This window comes from Gobio gobio (assembly GCF_949357685.1).
Source record: "Gobio gobio genome assembly, chromosome: 21".
In the NCBI taxonomy this organism is placed as follows: Eukaryota; Metazoa; Chordata; class Actinopteri; order Cypriniformes; family Gobionidae; genus Gobio; species Gobio gobio.
Genome location: NC_137117.1, coordinates 7,688,266 through 7,702,986, shown reverse-complemented (window position 1 = coordinate 7,702,986; position 14,721 = coordinate 7,688,266). Strand labels below are relative to the sequence as shown.

The following is a 14,721-nucleotide window of genomic DNA, read 5'->3' as shown; positions in this document are numbered from 1 at the left end:
CTGCGGAGCCAGGCGAAAGTAAACAATGCGCGCTCTGTGCGGCCGTGCACATTTAACTTTCGGTTTTGAATTAGCGCCAATTGGGCTGCGGGTTGCTTGAATTATGGGTTCATTAGTCTATTATTTTTAATGAAAAACACAACAACAAAACAAATGACAAACTCCCTTAAATAGGCGCTTTTACGTTTCGCTTTGAAACCAAATCTTCCGCGATCATCTCAGTCAGCTCCTCACTCTTAAATCTGATGAATGACTCCTGCCACTGCTGAGACTCACGGTCGGATCCTGCTTTATTAAGCAGATACGTTCAGTTTTTATTTGTATTGTCTGTTCTCTAACTGAACTAAATTATTTTATTACTATAAAAAAATCAAAAAGACGGTGGGCGGTGCCACGGTGGGCAAGTGATGTAACCGGTGTTGAGTCTGGACACCGGTAACACCGGCAACACCGACTATCGTAGCAAGCCTAGTTCCAAGTTAAACAACCAATAGTTCTAAGCAACCATTAGTTCCGAACAACCAATAGTTCCAAGTTAAACAACCAATAGTTCAGAACAACCAATAGTTCCAAGTTAAACAACTAATAGTTCCAAACAACCAATAGTTCCAAACAACCAATAGCTCCAAACAACCAAAAGTTCCAAACAACTAATAGTTCCAAACAACCAATAGTTCCAAACAACCAATAGCTCCAAACAACCAAAAGTTCCAAACAACTAATAGTTCCAAACAACTAATAGTTCCAAACAACCAATAGTTCCAAACAACCAATAGCTCCAAACAACCAATAGTTCCAAACAACTAATAGCTCCAAACAACCAATAGTTCCAAACAACCAAAAGTTCCAAACAACCAATAGTTCCGAACAACCAATAGTTCCAAGTTAAACAACCAATAGTTCTAAGCAACCAATAGTTCAGAACAACCAATAGTTCCAAGTTAAACAACTAATAGTTCCAAACAACCAATAGTTCCAAACAACCAATAGCTCCAAACAACCAAAAGTTCCAAACAACTAATAGTTCCAAACAACTAATAGTTCCAAACAACTAATAGTTCCAAACAACCAATAGCTCCAAACAACCAATAGTTCCAAACAACTAATAGCTCCAAACAACCAATAGTTCCAAACAACCAAAAGTTCCAAACAACCAATAGTTCCGAACAACCAATAGTTCCAAGTTAAACAACCAATAGTTCTAAGCAACCAATAGTTCCAAGCAACCATTAGTTCCAAACAACCAATAGTTCCAAGTTAAACAACCAATAGTTCTAAGCAACCAATAGTTCCAAACAACCAATAGTTCCAAGTTAAACAACCAATAGTTCTAAGCAACCAATAGTTCCGAACAACCAATAGTTCTAAGCAACCAATAGTTCCAAACAACCAATAGTTCCAACTTCCAAGTTAAACAACCAATAGTTCTAAGCAACCAATAGTTCCAAGCAACCATTAGTTCCAAACAACCAATAGTTCCAAGTAGGGATGTGACGGTGAGGAAATTTTCCCACCGGTTAATTGATGTGTGACAACACCGGTAATACCGGTATCACCGGCGGAGGATTTTAAATCACTAATTCTATCTAACCGAAAGTAACATGCACACGACCGCTCTGAACTGAAAACGCGCCAGTGTTGCGTATTCACACACCGTGAATGACAGCTCGTCTGTAAATGCGCGCTCTGTGAGGCCATGGGTGCGTCTCAATCAGTTCCCTAGTTCAGTAGTCAGGGCATTGATCAGTCTATGATTGAGATGCACGCCATGAATGAATAACAGTTCGTCCGTAAAGCCTCGTTTATACTCGACGCGCCCGCTCGAGCGCGAGGGTGCGCGCGGCAAAAATAAATGCGCGCAGTCAGCGTAGCGGAGGCTCGCACTGCGGAGCCAGGCGAAAGTAAACAATGCGCGCTCTGTGCGGCCGTGCACATTTAACTTTCGGTTTTGAATTAGCGCCAATTGGGCTGCGGGTTGCTTGAATTATGGGTTCATTAGTCTATTATTTTTAATGAAAAACACAACAACAAAACAAATGACAAACTCCCTTAAATAGGCGCTTTTACGTTTCGCTTTGAAACCAAATCTTCCGCGATCATCTCAGTCAGCTCCTCACTCTTAAATCTGATGAATGACTCCTGCCACTGCTGAGACTCACGGTCGGATCCTGCTTTATTAAGCAGATACGTTCAGTTTTTATTTGTATTGTCTGTTCTCTAACTGAACTAAATTATTTTATTACTATAAAAAAATCAAAAAGACGGTGGGCGGTGCCACGGTGGGCAAGTGATGTAACCGGTGTTGAGTCTGGACACCGGTAACACCGGCAACACCGACTATCGTAGCAAGCCTAGTTCCAAGTTAAACAACCAATAGTTCTAAGCAACCATTAGTTCCGAACAACCAATAGTTCCAAGTTAAACAACCAATAGTTCTAAGCAACCAATAGTTCAGAACAACCAATAGTTCCAAGTTAAACAACTAATAGTTCCAAACAACCAATAGTTCCAAACAACCAATAGCTCCAAACAACCAAAAGTTCCAAACAACTAATAGTTCCAAACAACCAATAGTTCCAAACAACCAATAGCTCCAAACAACCAAAAGTTCCAAACAACTAATAGTTCCAAACAACTAATAGTTCCAAACAACCAATAGTTCCAAACAACCAATAGCTCCAAACAACCAATAGTTCCAAACAACTAATAGCTCCAAACAACCAATAGTTCCAAACAACCAAAAGTTCCAAACAACCAATAGTTCCGAACAACCAATAGTTCCAAGTTAAACAACCAATAGTTCTAAGCAACCAATAGTTCAGAACAACCAATAGTTCCAAGTTAAACAACTAATAGTTCCAAACAACCAATAGTTCCAAACAACCAATAGCTCCAAACAACCAAAAGTTCCAAACAACTAATAGTTCCAAACAACCAATAGTTCCAAACAACCAATAGCTCCAAACAACCAAAAGTTCCAAACAACTAATAGTTCCAAACAACTAATAGTTCCAAACAACTAATAGTTCCAAACAACCAATAGTTCCAAACAACCAATAGCTCCAAACAACCAATAGTTCCAAACAACTAATAGCTCCAAACAACCAATAGTTCCAAACAACCAATAGTTCCAAACAACCAATAGTTCCGAACAACCAATAGTTCCAAGTTAAACAACCAATAGTTCTAAGCAACCAATAGTTCAGAACAACCAATAGTTCCAAGTTAAACAACTAATAGTTCCAAACAACCAATAGTTCAGAACAACCAATAGCTCCAAACAACCAAAAGTTCCAAACAACTAATAGTTCCAAACAACCAATAGTTCCAAACAACCAATAGCTCCAAACAACCAAAAGTTCCAAACAACTAATAGTTCCAAACAACTAATAGTTCCAAACAACCAATAGTTCCAAACAACCAATAGCTCCAAACAACCAATAGTTCCAAACAACTAATAGCTCCAAACAACCAATAGTTCCAAACAACCAAAAGTTCCAAACAACCAATAGTTCCGAACAACCAATAGTTCCAAGTTAAACAACCAATAGTTCTAAGCAACCAATAGTTCCAAGCAACCAATAGTTCCAAACAACCAATAGTTCCAAGTTAAACAACCAATAGTTCTAAGCAACCAATAGTTCCGAACAACCAATAGTTCTAAGCAACCAATAGTTCCAAACAACCAATAGTTCCAACTTCCAAGTTAAACAACCAATAGTTCTAAGCAACCAATAGTTCCAAGCAACCATTAGTTCCAAACAACCAATAGTTCCAAGTTAAACAACCAATAGTTCTAAGCAACCATTAGTTCCGAACAACCAATAGTTCTAAGCAACCAATAGTTCCAAACAACCAATAGTTCCAGTTTAAACAACCAATAGTTCTAAGCAACCATTAGTTCCAAACAACCAATAGTTCTAAGCAACCAATAGTTCCAAGCAACCATTAGTTCCGAACAACCAATAGTTCCAAGTTAAACAACCAATAGTTCTAAGCAACCATTAGTTCCGAACAACCAATAGTTCTAAGCAACCAATAGTTCCAAACAACCAATAGTTCCAGTTTAAACAACCAATAGTTCTAAGCAACCATTAGTTCCAAACAACCAATAGTTCCAAGTTAAACAACCAATAGTTCTAAGCAACCAATAGTTCCAAACAACCAATAGTTCCAGTTTAAACAACCAATAGTTCCAAGCAACCATTAGTTCCGAACAACCAATAGTTCCAAGTTAAACAACCAATAGTTCTAAGCAACCAATAATTCCAAACAACCAATAGTTCCAAGTTAAACAACCAATAGTTCTAAGCAACCAATAATTCCAAACAACCAATAGTTCCAAGTTAAACAACCAATAGTTCTAAGCAACCAATAGTTCCGAACAACCAATAGTTCCAAGTAACCATTAGTTCCGAACAACCAATAGTTCTAAGCAACCAATAGTTCCAAGTTAAACAACCAATACTTCTAAGCAACCAATAGTTTCTAACAACCAATTGTTCCAAACAACCAATAGTTTCAAGTAACCATTAGTTCCGAACAACCAATTGTTCCAAGTTAAACAACCAATAGTTCCAAACAACCAATAGTTCCAAGTTAAACAACCAATACTTCTAAGCAACCAATAGTTCCAAACAACCAATAGTTCCAAGTAAAACAACCAATAGTTCCAAGTTAAACAACCAATAGTTCTAAGCAACCAATAGTTCCAAACAACCAATAGTTCCAAGTAAAACAACCAATAGTTCCAAGTTAAACAACCAATAGTTCTAAGCAACCAATAGTTTCTAACAACCAATTGTTCCAAACAACCAATAGTTTCAAGTAACCATTAGTTCCGAACAACCAATAGTTCTAAGCAACCAATAGTTCCAAACAACCAATAGTTCCAAGTAAAACAACCAATAGTTCCAAGTTAAACAACCAATAGTTCTAAGCAACCAATAGTTCCAAACAACCAATAGTTCCAAGTAAAACAACCAATAGTTCCAAGTTAAACAACCAATAGTTCTAAGCAACCAATAGTTTCTAACAACCAATTGTTCCAAACAACCAATAGTTTCAAGTAACCATTAGTTCCGAACAACCAATAGTTCCAAGTTAAACAACCAATAGTTCCAAACAACCAATTCAGTGTTTCTCAAGCACACTCCTTGACAAGTTGATGAAATGACTGCATTTTGTCAGTGTAATGCATTAGTTGACCTCTCAGGAATCTAGCTAGTAGTGATATTTTATGAAGCGCATTATAGTTTTATCGTTAGATAATGGGATAGTTAGACTCCTTGCAGTTAGATGATGTGAGCAACATTTCAATAGCTACCAGACGTTTTTTAGTCTTACTGCGATCTTTCTCTCCCTGTAGGAGGTCACATGAGTTTCTATGAACTGCCCATTCAAGGAATAATTATCTAGCACCTCACTGTATATATTAAAGAGTTCTGATGAATGCAATCGGTTGCCTTGTTTTGTTTTTTTTACACTATAGACCTTTCTCACAACTTCCGTATTTGTGACCGGAAATACGCAATAGTCGTGGTAATCTTCTTCCTCCCTGGGCAGGGCTACAGGTAAACAAATGGCGTAAGCAGCGAGCAAGAGTGATCTTGTTATTCCCAAAAGCAGCCATATCTGTCGTTTCATTCCTTCCCTGTTGATGGTGGAGTTTGACGGAAATGGATTCAGGCTATCCGGCGGGATGAAGGAACTTCCCTGCTCGTGTCCCACAACCCTTTCAGCGCAAAGCGGCACATGATGCACCTCTGTGGGGAAATATTAAACAAATATTTTTTTTAACTAATATTTAACTTCTATTTTTACTGATATCTATTTAAATGTTTACAGGCTGTAGTATTGTTTCACTGACGGAACTACTAAAATAAACACGCATGCTGAAATGGATGTTGCCTCGTGTATATTTTTTATTTTCAAAATGTATGATATTTGGTTTAATAATGAGGCTATTTAATATATATATAAAATTCACTTTTGCAAAATGCCTCCATACATATTGTGAATATATTTTGTTTTAAAACATATAGCCATATTTTATTATATTGTAAACATATATTATTATTATAGATTGTCTTTTAAAATAAAACATATCTATAATTGTATAAAAAGTATTATGTTGAATGTTAAAAAAAATTTAATTGTGCACACTGTGTGATGTTTAAACTATTTTTGAACTGTATCCAAATCTCGTAAAAAACAGATATCAAGACGTGTCATGTAACGCTGATTCTTTATAGCTATGTAATCTGAGACTTATGTAAATAGGCCTAATTGTTCATCAAATGTAATATTTGTCAAATCCGTTAGCGAAGTTGATTCTCTGATCTATTTTCTCTTGCCCGGTCTGCTTTTCTGATGTGTTGACGCTTGTCAGGAACTCAGGTTTCACACCGATTGCGTATTTCCGTTTTTTGTGAGAAAGGTCTATTTAAACCTCTTTCTTGGGTTAAATTCAGAATTTGCTTATATTCATTAAAGGACAACTCCGGTGAAAAATGAACCTAGGGGTAATTAACACATGGTTAATGAGTAGATCGTTCTCTGGGATGCGTTTTCATGAAAATTGAATGTAAAGAGTTTTATCTCTAAAAACAGATTAGCTTATAACGCTAGTCTATGGGGCACAGAATAAGTCAAATGAAATCGCTAGATAATACCACTAACAAGGCTCAAAATAGCCTCACACTAACACGGTAGCATAATGAGGGTCCCTACATGCAAACCGAAGCATTGAGAACTTTGTAAGCGTACAAACAGTTTAATAATAAGATACTTTATAAAGACAGAACATTACGCGTATACAGACAGCAGCCATCTTGGAAAACAGTCTCGACGAGTCGAGCCACGAACGCTGTGCTCAGTGATGAACTGTGACTTGGAATCTCGTTGTTTCCGGAAGAAAGCACTAAACGCAACAGAGAAAATAAACGCAACAGAGACTAGTGCTTCCAAAGGATACACACTAAAGAGATGGCGGATTATTAAACCGTGACTCGACTCGTCGAGACTGTTTTCCAAGATGGCTCCTGTCTGTATACGCGTAATGTCCTGTCTTTATAAAGCATCTTCTTATTAAACTGTTTGTCCACTTACAAAGTTGTCAATGCTTCGGTTTGCATGTAGGGACCCTCATTATGCTACCGTGTTAGTGTGAGGCTGTTTTGAGCCTTGTTAGTGGCATTAACTAGCGATTTCATTTGACTTATTCTGTGCCCCATAGACTAGCGTTATAAGCTTGTCTGTTTTTAGAGATAAAACTCTTAACATTCGATTTTCATGAAAACGCATCCCAGAGAACGATCTACTCGGTAACCATGTGTTAATTACCCCTAGGTTCATTTTTCACTGAAGTTGTCCTTTAATATCCACTTGTGTATACTGTAAGTATCGTAAAATAACATTAGGATGTGAGTAATTTACCTTTTTAAAACGGCAACACTCTTTTGAGCAGCTAGACTAAGGGGGCGTTTACACGACAGAAAGCAGAAAACTTTTTATTTTTGCGGCCCCACTTTATGTTAGGTGGCCTTAACTACTATGTACTTACATCAAAAAATAAGTACAATGTACTTACTGTGTTCAAATTGTATTGCAAAACACCTTTGCTGATATTGAGGTGGGATACGGGTAGTGTTAGGGACAGGTGTGGGTGTAATGGAAGTGTCAACTGTGTAATTACAAATGTAACTACAGAAATTAATTACAGATGTAATTACATGCAGGTATTTTAAAAAATGTAAGTACAATGTAAAAACATGTATGTACACAAATAAGTGCATTGTATCAAATTATTAATTAAAATGTTAGTACATAGTAGTTAAGGCCACCTAATATAAAGTGGGTCCATTTTGGCCGCTCATTCACACGACAACAGCGTTTTGGAGGCCTGAAAACCGATTTCACAGATTTTTGAAAATGGATTTCAAAGTGCAGGGTTTTGAAAACGATACCATTCTCGTGAATTTGTGAAAATAGTGACATCATGCGCGTGTGCATGTTCAGTCCAGGCCTGTAGTGCTCCTGTCAGAAACTGAAGCCTCCGCGCCTCGATCGCCCCCCGGTGGCCGGTCCCAGTATAGCTCATAAACCCCACCCCTCCATTTATTAGAATGGACGCGAGACACACTAAACAATTCAATTACACTTCAACTAATTGTTTCCTAAAGATGGTTTCTGTCATTTTAGGCAGTTTTTATCACGATTTAATTTCAAGTGTTCGTTTTTTAAATATGTTTAGTTTTAGTTAGTTATTTGATGCTATAAAAACGGGGGGTGTGACGTCATGATTGACAGCTGAGATTGACGGCTTCTCTGAGTGAAGTCGTCACTGAGGCACTAACGGACTTTTTTCGGGATTTTTGGGAGGAGATTTGAGCTTTAGCTTTAATTTCTACATTTCCATAACTGTTTATTTCACACCAACATAATGAATTGTTCTGCATCTGTGAGAGTGTGGGCGGGCTTTTGATAATCGCGCCTCTACTTCCTGCTCTCTACTGTGCAACTCCGGTCCCGAGATCGCTACTGCGCAACTCCGGTCTCGAGATCGCTACTGCGCAACTCCGGTCTCGAGATCGCTACTGCGCAACTCCGGTCTCGAGATCGCTACTGCGCAGCTCCGGTCTCGAGATCGCTACTGCGCAACTCCGGTCTCGAGATCGCTACTGCGCAACTCCGGTCTCGAGATCGCTACTGCGCAACTCCGGTCTCGAGATCGCTACTGCGCAACTCCGGTCTCGAGATCGCTACTGCGCAACTACGGTCTCGAGATCGCTACTGCGCAACTCCGGTCTCGAGATCGCTACTGCGCAACTCCGGTCTCGAGAACGCTACTGCGCAACTCCGGTCTCGAGATCGCTACTGCGCAACTCCGGTCTCGAGATCGCTACTGCGCAACTCCGGTCTCGAGACCGCTACTGCGCAACTCCGGTCTCGAGATCGCTACTGCGCAACTCCGGTCTCGAGATCGCTACTGCGCAACTCCGGTCTCGAGATCGCTACTGCGCAACTCCGGTCTCGAGATCGCTACTGCGCAACTCCGGTCTCGAGATCGCTACTGCGCAACTCCGGTCTTGAGCTACTGCGCAACTCCGGTCTCGAGATCGCTACTGCGCAACTCCGGTCTCGAGATCGCTACTGCGCAACTCCGGTCTCGAGATTGCTACTGCGCAACTCCGGTCTCGAGATCGCTACTGCGCAACTCCGGTCTCGAGATCGCTACTGCGCAACTCCGGTCTCGAGATCGCTACTGCGCAACTCCGGTCTCGAGATCGCTACTGCGCAACTCCGGTCTTGAGCTACTGCGCAACTCCGGTCTTGAGCTACTGCGCAACTCCGGTCTCGGGATCGCTACTGTGCAACTCCGGTCTCGAGATCGCTACTGCGCAACTCCGGTCTCGAGATCGCTACTGTGCAACTCCGGTCTTGAGATCGCTACTGCGCAACTCCGGTCTCGAGATCGCTACTGCGCAACTCCGGTCTCGAGATCGCTACTGTGCAACTCCGGTCTCGAGATCGCTACTGTGCAACTCCGGTCTTGAGCTACTGCGCAACTCCGGTCTCGAGATCACTACTGCGCAACTCCGGTCTTGAGCTACTGCGCAACTCCGGTCTCGAGATCGCTACTGCGCAACTCCGGTCTCGAGATGTCAGCGCCGTGAGCGGCCTCCGAAAGCTTCAACTCTGGTCAGTGGAAGTCAATGAAGTCGCGTCGTCCATATTTTTTTACGGTCTATGGTTCAGTCTATAGGCGAGTAGTGTTTCTTTACAGTGACATCGCCAACTACTGGCCTGGCATGAATAGTCATTTTCGTGGATCCGTGTAAACGGGGATCATTTTGACAACGTTGTCGTTTGTACGCGAAAAACTTAAAGGAAACTTCTCAGTTTTTAGTACATCGTTGTCGTGTAAACGTACCCCAGAGCGATATACATGTATATTTATTAAACAGCCATACAGACATGTAGTGGCTAAACCATGGCATTATGCAGATTATTTTTTCCTGCCACCAGAAACCTCTAATTTCCCTTTTAAACCTTTTTTTCTATTAAACCTTTAATACTACACTAACTGTAATATGAATAATGCACATATTAAAAAATATAATATTTTTAATGGTCATTATCTGATCATTATTGATTGTTCAAGATAAAAAGTTACACTTAAGGTGTTCGGTCATTTTTGACCGCCAAAGAGTACGAGTGTGTCCCAAGTAAGGAATGTCTAAACTCAAGAAAAACATATTAATGTTGTCTCTTTATCTCTCCACAGAATAAAATGCTCCTGTAAAGCGTAGCCAGCAACGTAATCAATGCTTATTGACCTTTAATATTCAGAGAGTTGTTTGGCACTATTGAGAGCTCCATGTTGCAACTCTGTTCTTCAGAAAAACACATATTTGAGCTATTTCATTTTGCTCATATTTGTCACTTATTTTTCATTTATTTGGAAAGTATGCTAATTTTAAAGTACATTTAAACGATTAATATGTTGATCTATGCTTATAATTTCACTCTGATGAGTTCCCACCTGAAAAAATACTATAGTATATTATAGTAAAATTATAGTAAAATTACTCTAGTAAATACTATAGTATTTTTGAACCATACTATAGTAAATATACTACAGTAAATTGTAGTATAATATAGTATTTACTACACTTTGTTAATTTACTGTAGTATATTTACTATAGTACGGTTCAAAAACACTATAGTATTTACTAGAGTAATTTTACTATAATATACTATAGTATTTACTAGAGTAATTTTACAATAATATACTATAGTATTTACTAGAGTAATTTTACTATAATATACTATAGTATTTTTTCATGTGGGTTTTGTGAGCGGGTAAACAAACCCCATTCACAGTCATTGGACTGGCTTCATAATGGCTTCATAATGTATTGTACTGCCAAAGCATCAGGTTTTACATATTTCATAAAAAAGACAGATGGTTAGATAGTCTTTAATTGTTCAGTAGCACAAAAGCAGTTTGCACACGAGGAGCTGAATGAGGGCAGCACAATGCTTTTGTACATGTCCAGTTTATGTATGTAACGTTTTGCTCCAATAAGTGTATTTGAACTCTGTGAATAATGTGTTTTTATGCCAATCACAAGCTTTTAAAGTTGAGTTTAAAACAGGCATATAGAACTTAAAAATGAAAGTCTAATGGTTTTAAACTATGATAACTTAATAAGTGAACACACACATATTTGTAATATATAATTTATAAATTATATTTATTTCTTAAATATAAAACATATAAATATACAACATAATCTATGATTGCCATATTCATATACTATGGTTATTACATGGTACAACAAGGTACTATTGTGGTTTTCTGTTACTTTATTGTTAGTAGAATCCCATAATAACACAATATACTGGTAACTGTTATTATGATGTAGTATCATGTAGTGTGATGAAGTTTTATTTATGCCATATACATGATACTACATCAAGTAATTGCATATCACATACATTTGAGGAGTCTTATGTATCACAGTCCTATTTTTTAATTTATTTTTTAATAGATTCGAATTAATTATTATGAATTTCATTAAAGATGTACGGTACCTCTAAATCTGGGAAGTATTTATGAAACTCTTGTTTTTGACTCAGATTCACACAAACAAAAGGACAAACATAAAGACAGAGAACACAAGAGAGAGCGAGACAACTCAAAGAACGGCAACAGGTGATTTTTTTCTATTACTTCCTTTATTTTGACATTGGTTTCAAGGCAGAAATAATTCTAACATTGTTTACAACCCATTCCATGTACTCACGTCTAGCAGACGATTAAACACCATATTGCCAAAGGTTTTGGGACGCCTGCCTTTACATGCACATGAACTTTAATGGCGTCCCGTTCTTAATCCGTAGGGTTTAATATGGAGTTGTCCCACACTTTGCAGCTTTAACAGCTTCAACTCTTCTGGGAAGGCTTTCCACAGGTTTAGGAGTGTGTTTATGGGAATGTTTGACCATTCTTCTAGAAGCACATTTGTGAGGTCAGACACTGATGTTGGACGAGAAGGCCTGGCTCTCAGTCTCCGCTCTAATTCATCCCAAAGGTGTTCGGGTTGAGCTCAGGACTCTGTGGCCAGTCTCCTCCACACCAAACTCACTCATCCATGTCTTTATGGAGCGATGCTTTGTGCACTGGAGCAGTCTGTCTGGGACAGGAAGTGGCCGTCCCCAAACTATTCCCACAAAGTTGGCCAAAATGTCTTGTTATGCTGAAGCATTAAGAGTTCCTTTCACTGGAACTAAGGGGCCAAGCCCAAACCCTGAAAAACAACCCCCACACCATAATCCCCCCTCCACCAAACTTAACACTTGGCGAAATGCAGTCAGGCAAGTACCGTTGTCCTGGTAACCGCCAAAGCCAGACTCGTCCATCGGATTTCCAGACAGAGAAGCGTGATTGGTCACTCCAGAGAACACGTCTCCTCTGCTCTAGAGTCCAGTGGTGGCGTGCTTTACCCCACTGCATCCCACGCTTTGCATTGCGCTTGGTGATGTAAGGCTTGGATGAGCTGCTCGGCCATGGAAACCCATTTCATGAAGCTCTACACACTGTTCTTGAGCTCATCTGAAGACCACATGAAGTCTGGAGGTCTGTAGCTGTTGACTCTGCAGAAAGTTGGTGACTTTTGCGCACTGTGACCCTCAGCATGTGCTGACCCCGCTCTGTGATTTTATGTGGCCTGTTCCCAATTGCTTCCACCTTGTTAAAATACCACTAACAGTTGAGCGTGGAATATTTAGTAGTGAGGAAATTTCCCGAATGGACTTATTGCACAGGTGTAACCGGTCACGGTACCACGCTTGAGTTCTCTGAGCTCCTGAGAGCGGCCCATTCTTTCACAAATGTGTGTAGAAGCGTCTGCATGTCTAGAGCTTGATCTATACACCTGTGGCCATGGAAGTGACTGGAACACCTGTTTGAATGATTTGGAGGGGCGTCCCAATACTTTTGGCAATATAGTGTATATTATTTTCTGGCGCTGAAATATTGATCTGCTGTAGTTTATGGCAGTCATGCTGTTTGGACAGCTTTATTCATTGGAGATTCTTTTATCTGTTGTCCTACAAGAGAATCTCATTTTTCTTTTCTTTTTTTTTGTACAGCGAACACAGAAGCTCTTCAGAGAAGAAGCATCGAGAGAAAGAAAAAGAACAACTTAAGGCTAAAGAAAAGCGAAAAGAAGAAAAGGTTGATTCAATTCTGCCATACCAGAGAGTTACAAAATATAATGAATAAAATATTCACCTTGTGTCTCTGAGCATTTGAAGATTGTGTTTATACATCTTATTTTGGATGTGTTTTTGTTTTCTTGTATAGGTCCATAGTTCCGGGAAATATAGAGATAAAGAGAACGGCTTTGTAAGGTAAGACAGCGAAGTGCTGCAATGTTTAAATTTCCAGATTGTAAAATACAAACATATATAAACCAAGATAAACTGCGGAACATTTATGTAATCAAAATTAAAAGTGTTGTAAAAAAAAAAATGATGGGGTCTTGTTTCAGCCCACCATCAATTAAAGTGGAAGAGGATAATGGCTATCATCACTCCATCAAACATGAGAAGTCACTCAAGAGAGAGCGGGATGAGGACGAGTATGTGCAATAAGATCTGTTCCCATGATCCTCAGCATATGGCATGTAAAACCATAGTGATTTCTATTTGTTAAGCAGGCATAAACACAAGGCCAAAAAGGTAAAAGTGGAGAATGAGAAGAAAGTGAAAAAACGTAAACAGGAAGATGACAGTGACTATGAGGAGAGGGAGGTAAACATCACTCTTTCTCTTCAACTGTGTACACCTTCACTTTGGCTTTGGGCTGTTACTGACGTCATATCTCACTGACCCAGGAAAGGAAACCAAAGAAGAGGTCGAAAGAGGAAAAGAAAGACACCGCTGGAGGGAAAAAGAAAGCCAAAAACGAGCCAGATGAGAAGTGGAAATGGTGAGACCTAAGTAAGACAAATCTGTACTCGGGTTAAAATGTCTTTTGTGCAATATCTGTCTTTCTCTTCCTCTGTTCCTCAGGTGGGAAGAGGAGAGATGCTCAGATGGCTCCAAATGGAGGTTTCTGGAACACAAAGGTCCTGTGTTCCCCCCGTCATATGAACCCCTGCCCGGCCATATCAGGTTTTATTATGATGGTGAGGAGTGTTGGCCTTTGACCCACCAACTGTCTGCTAGCATGTTCTAAATCGACAACACATACCAAACTCACCTACAGTGTTTGAGTGTTAAATTGATTATCAGCGTGTGGTCACGGGTGCTGTGTAGATAAATGATAAGAAGACATGTGACGAAGAATGAACAAGGAAATACAGATACTTCAAAGAACTCGAAACTATTACAACAAACAATTAACTAGAACTCAAACAAAACTAAACAGGACATGACCGTGACATATACACTCACCTAAAGGATTATTAGGAGCAGCATACTAATACTGTGTTTGACCCCCTTTCGCCTTCAGAACTGCCTTAATTCTACGTGGCATTGATTCAACAAGGTGCTGAAAGCATTCTTTAGAAATGTTGGCCCATATTGATAGGAGAGCATCTTGCAGTTGATGGAGATTTGTGGGATGCACATCCAGGGCACGAAGCTCCCGTTCCACCACATCCCAAAGATGCTCTATTGGGTTGAGATCTGGTGACTGTGGGGGCC

The 14,721-nt window shown here is 39.5% G+C and overlaps 1 protein-coding gene across 2 annotated transcripts in view; it reads left to right on the top strand.

Annotated features, from left to right (window-relative positions):
- top1b (DNA topoisomerase Ib) overlaps positions 1 to 14,721 on the top strand; it is a 53,479-nt gene that overhangs the window by 4,591 nt on the left and 34,167 nt on the right. For both annotated transcript variants that reach the window (XM_079802785.1, XM_079802784.1), the window contains exons 3-9: positions 11,647 to 11,722; positions 13,162 to 13,246; positions 13,376 to 13,422; positions 13,563 to 13,652; positions 13,731 to 13,824; positions 13,908 to 14,002; positions 14,086 to 14,201. In XM_079802785.1, coding sequence (XP_079658911.1) covers positions 11,647 to 11,722; positions 13,162 to 13,246; positions 13,376 to 13,422; positions 13,563 to 13,652; positions 13,731 to 13,824; positions 13,908 to 14,002; positions 14,086 to 14,201 — 603 coding nt within the window. The remainder of the gene's footprint in view (positions 1 to 11,646; positions 11,723 to 13,161; positions 13,247 to 13,375; positions 13,423 to 13,562; positions 13,653 to 13,730; positions 13,825 to 13,907; positions 14,003 to 14,085; positions 14,202 to 14,721) is intronic.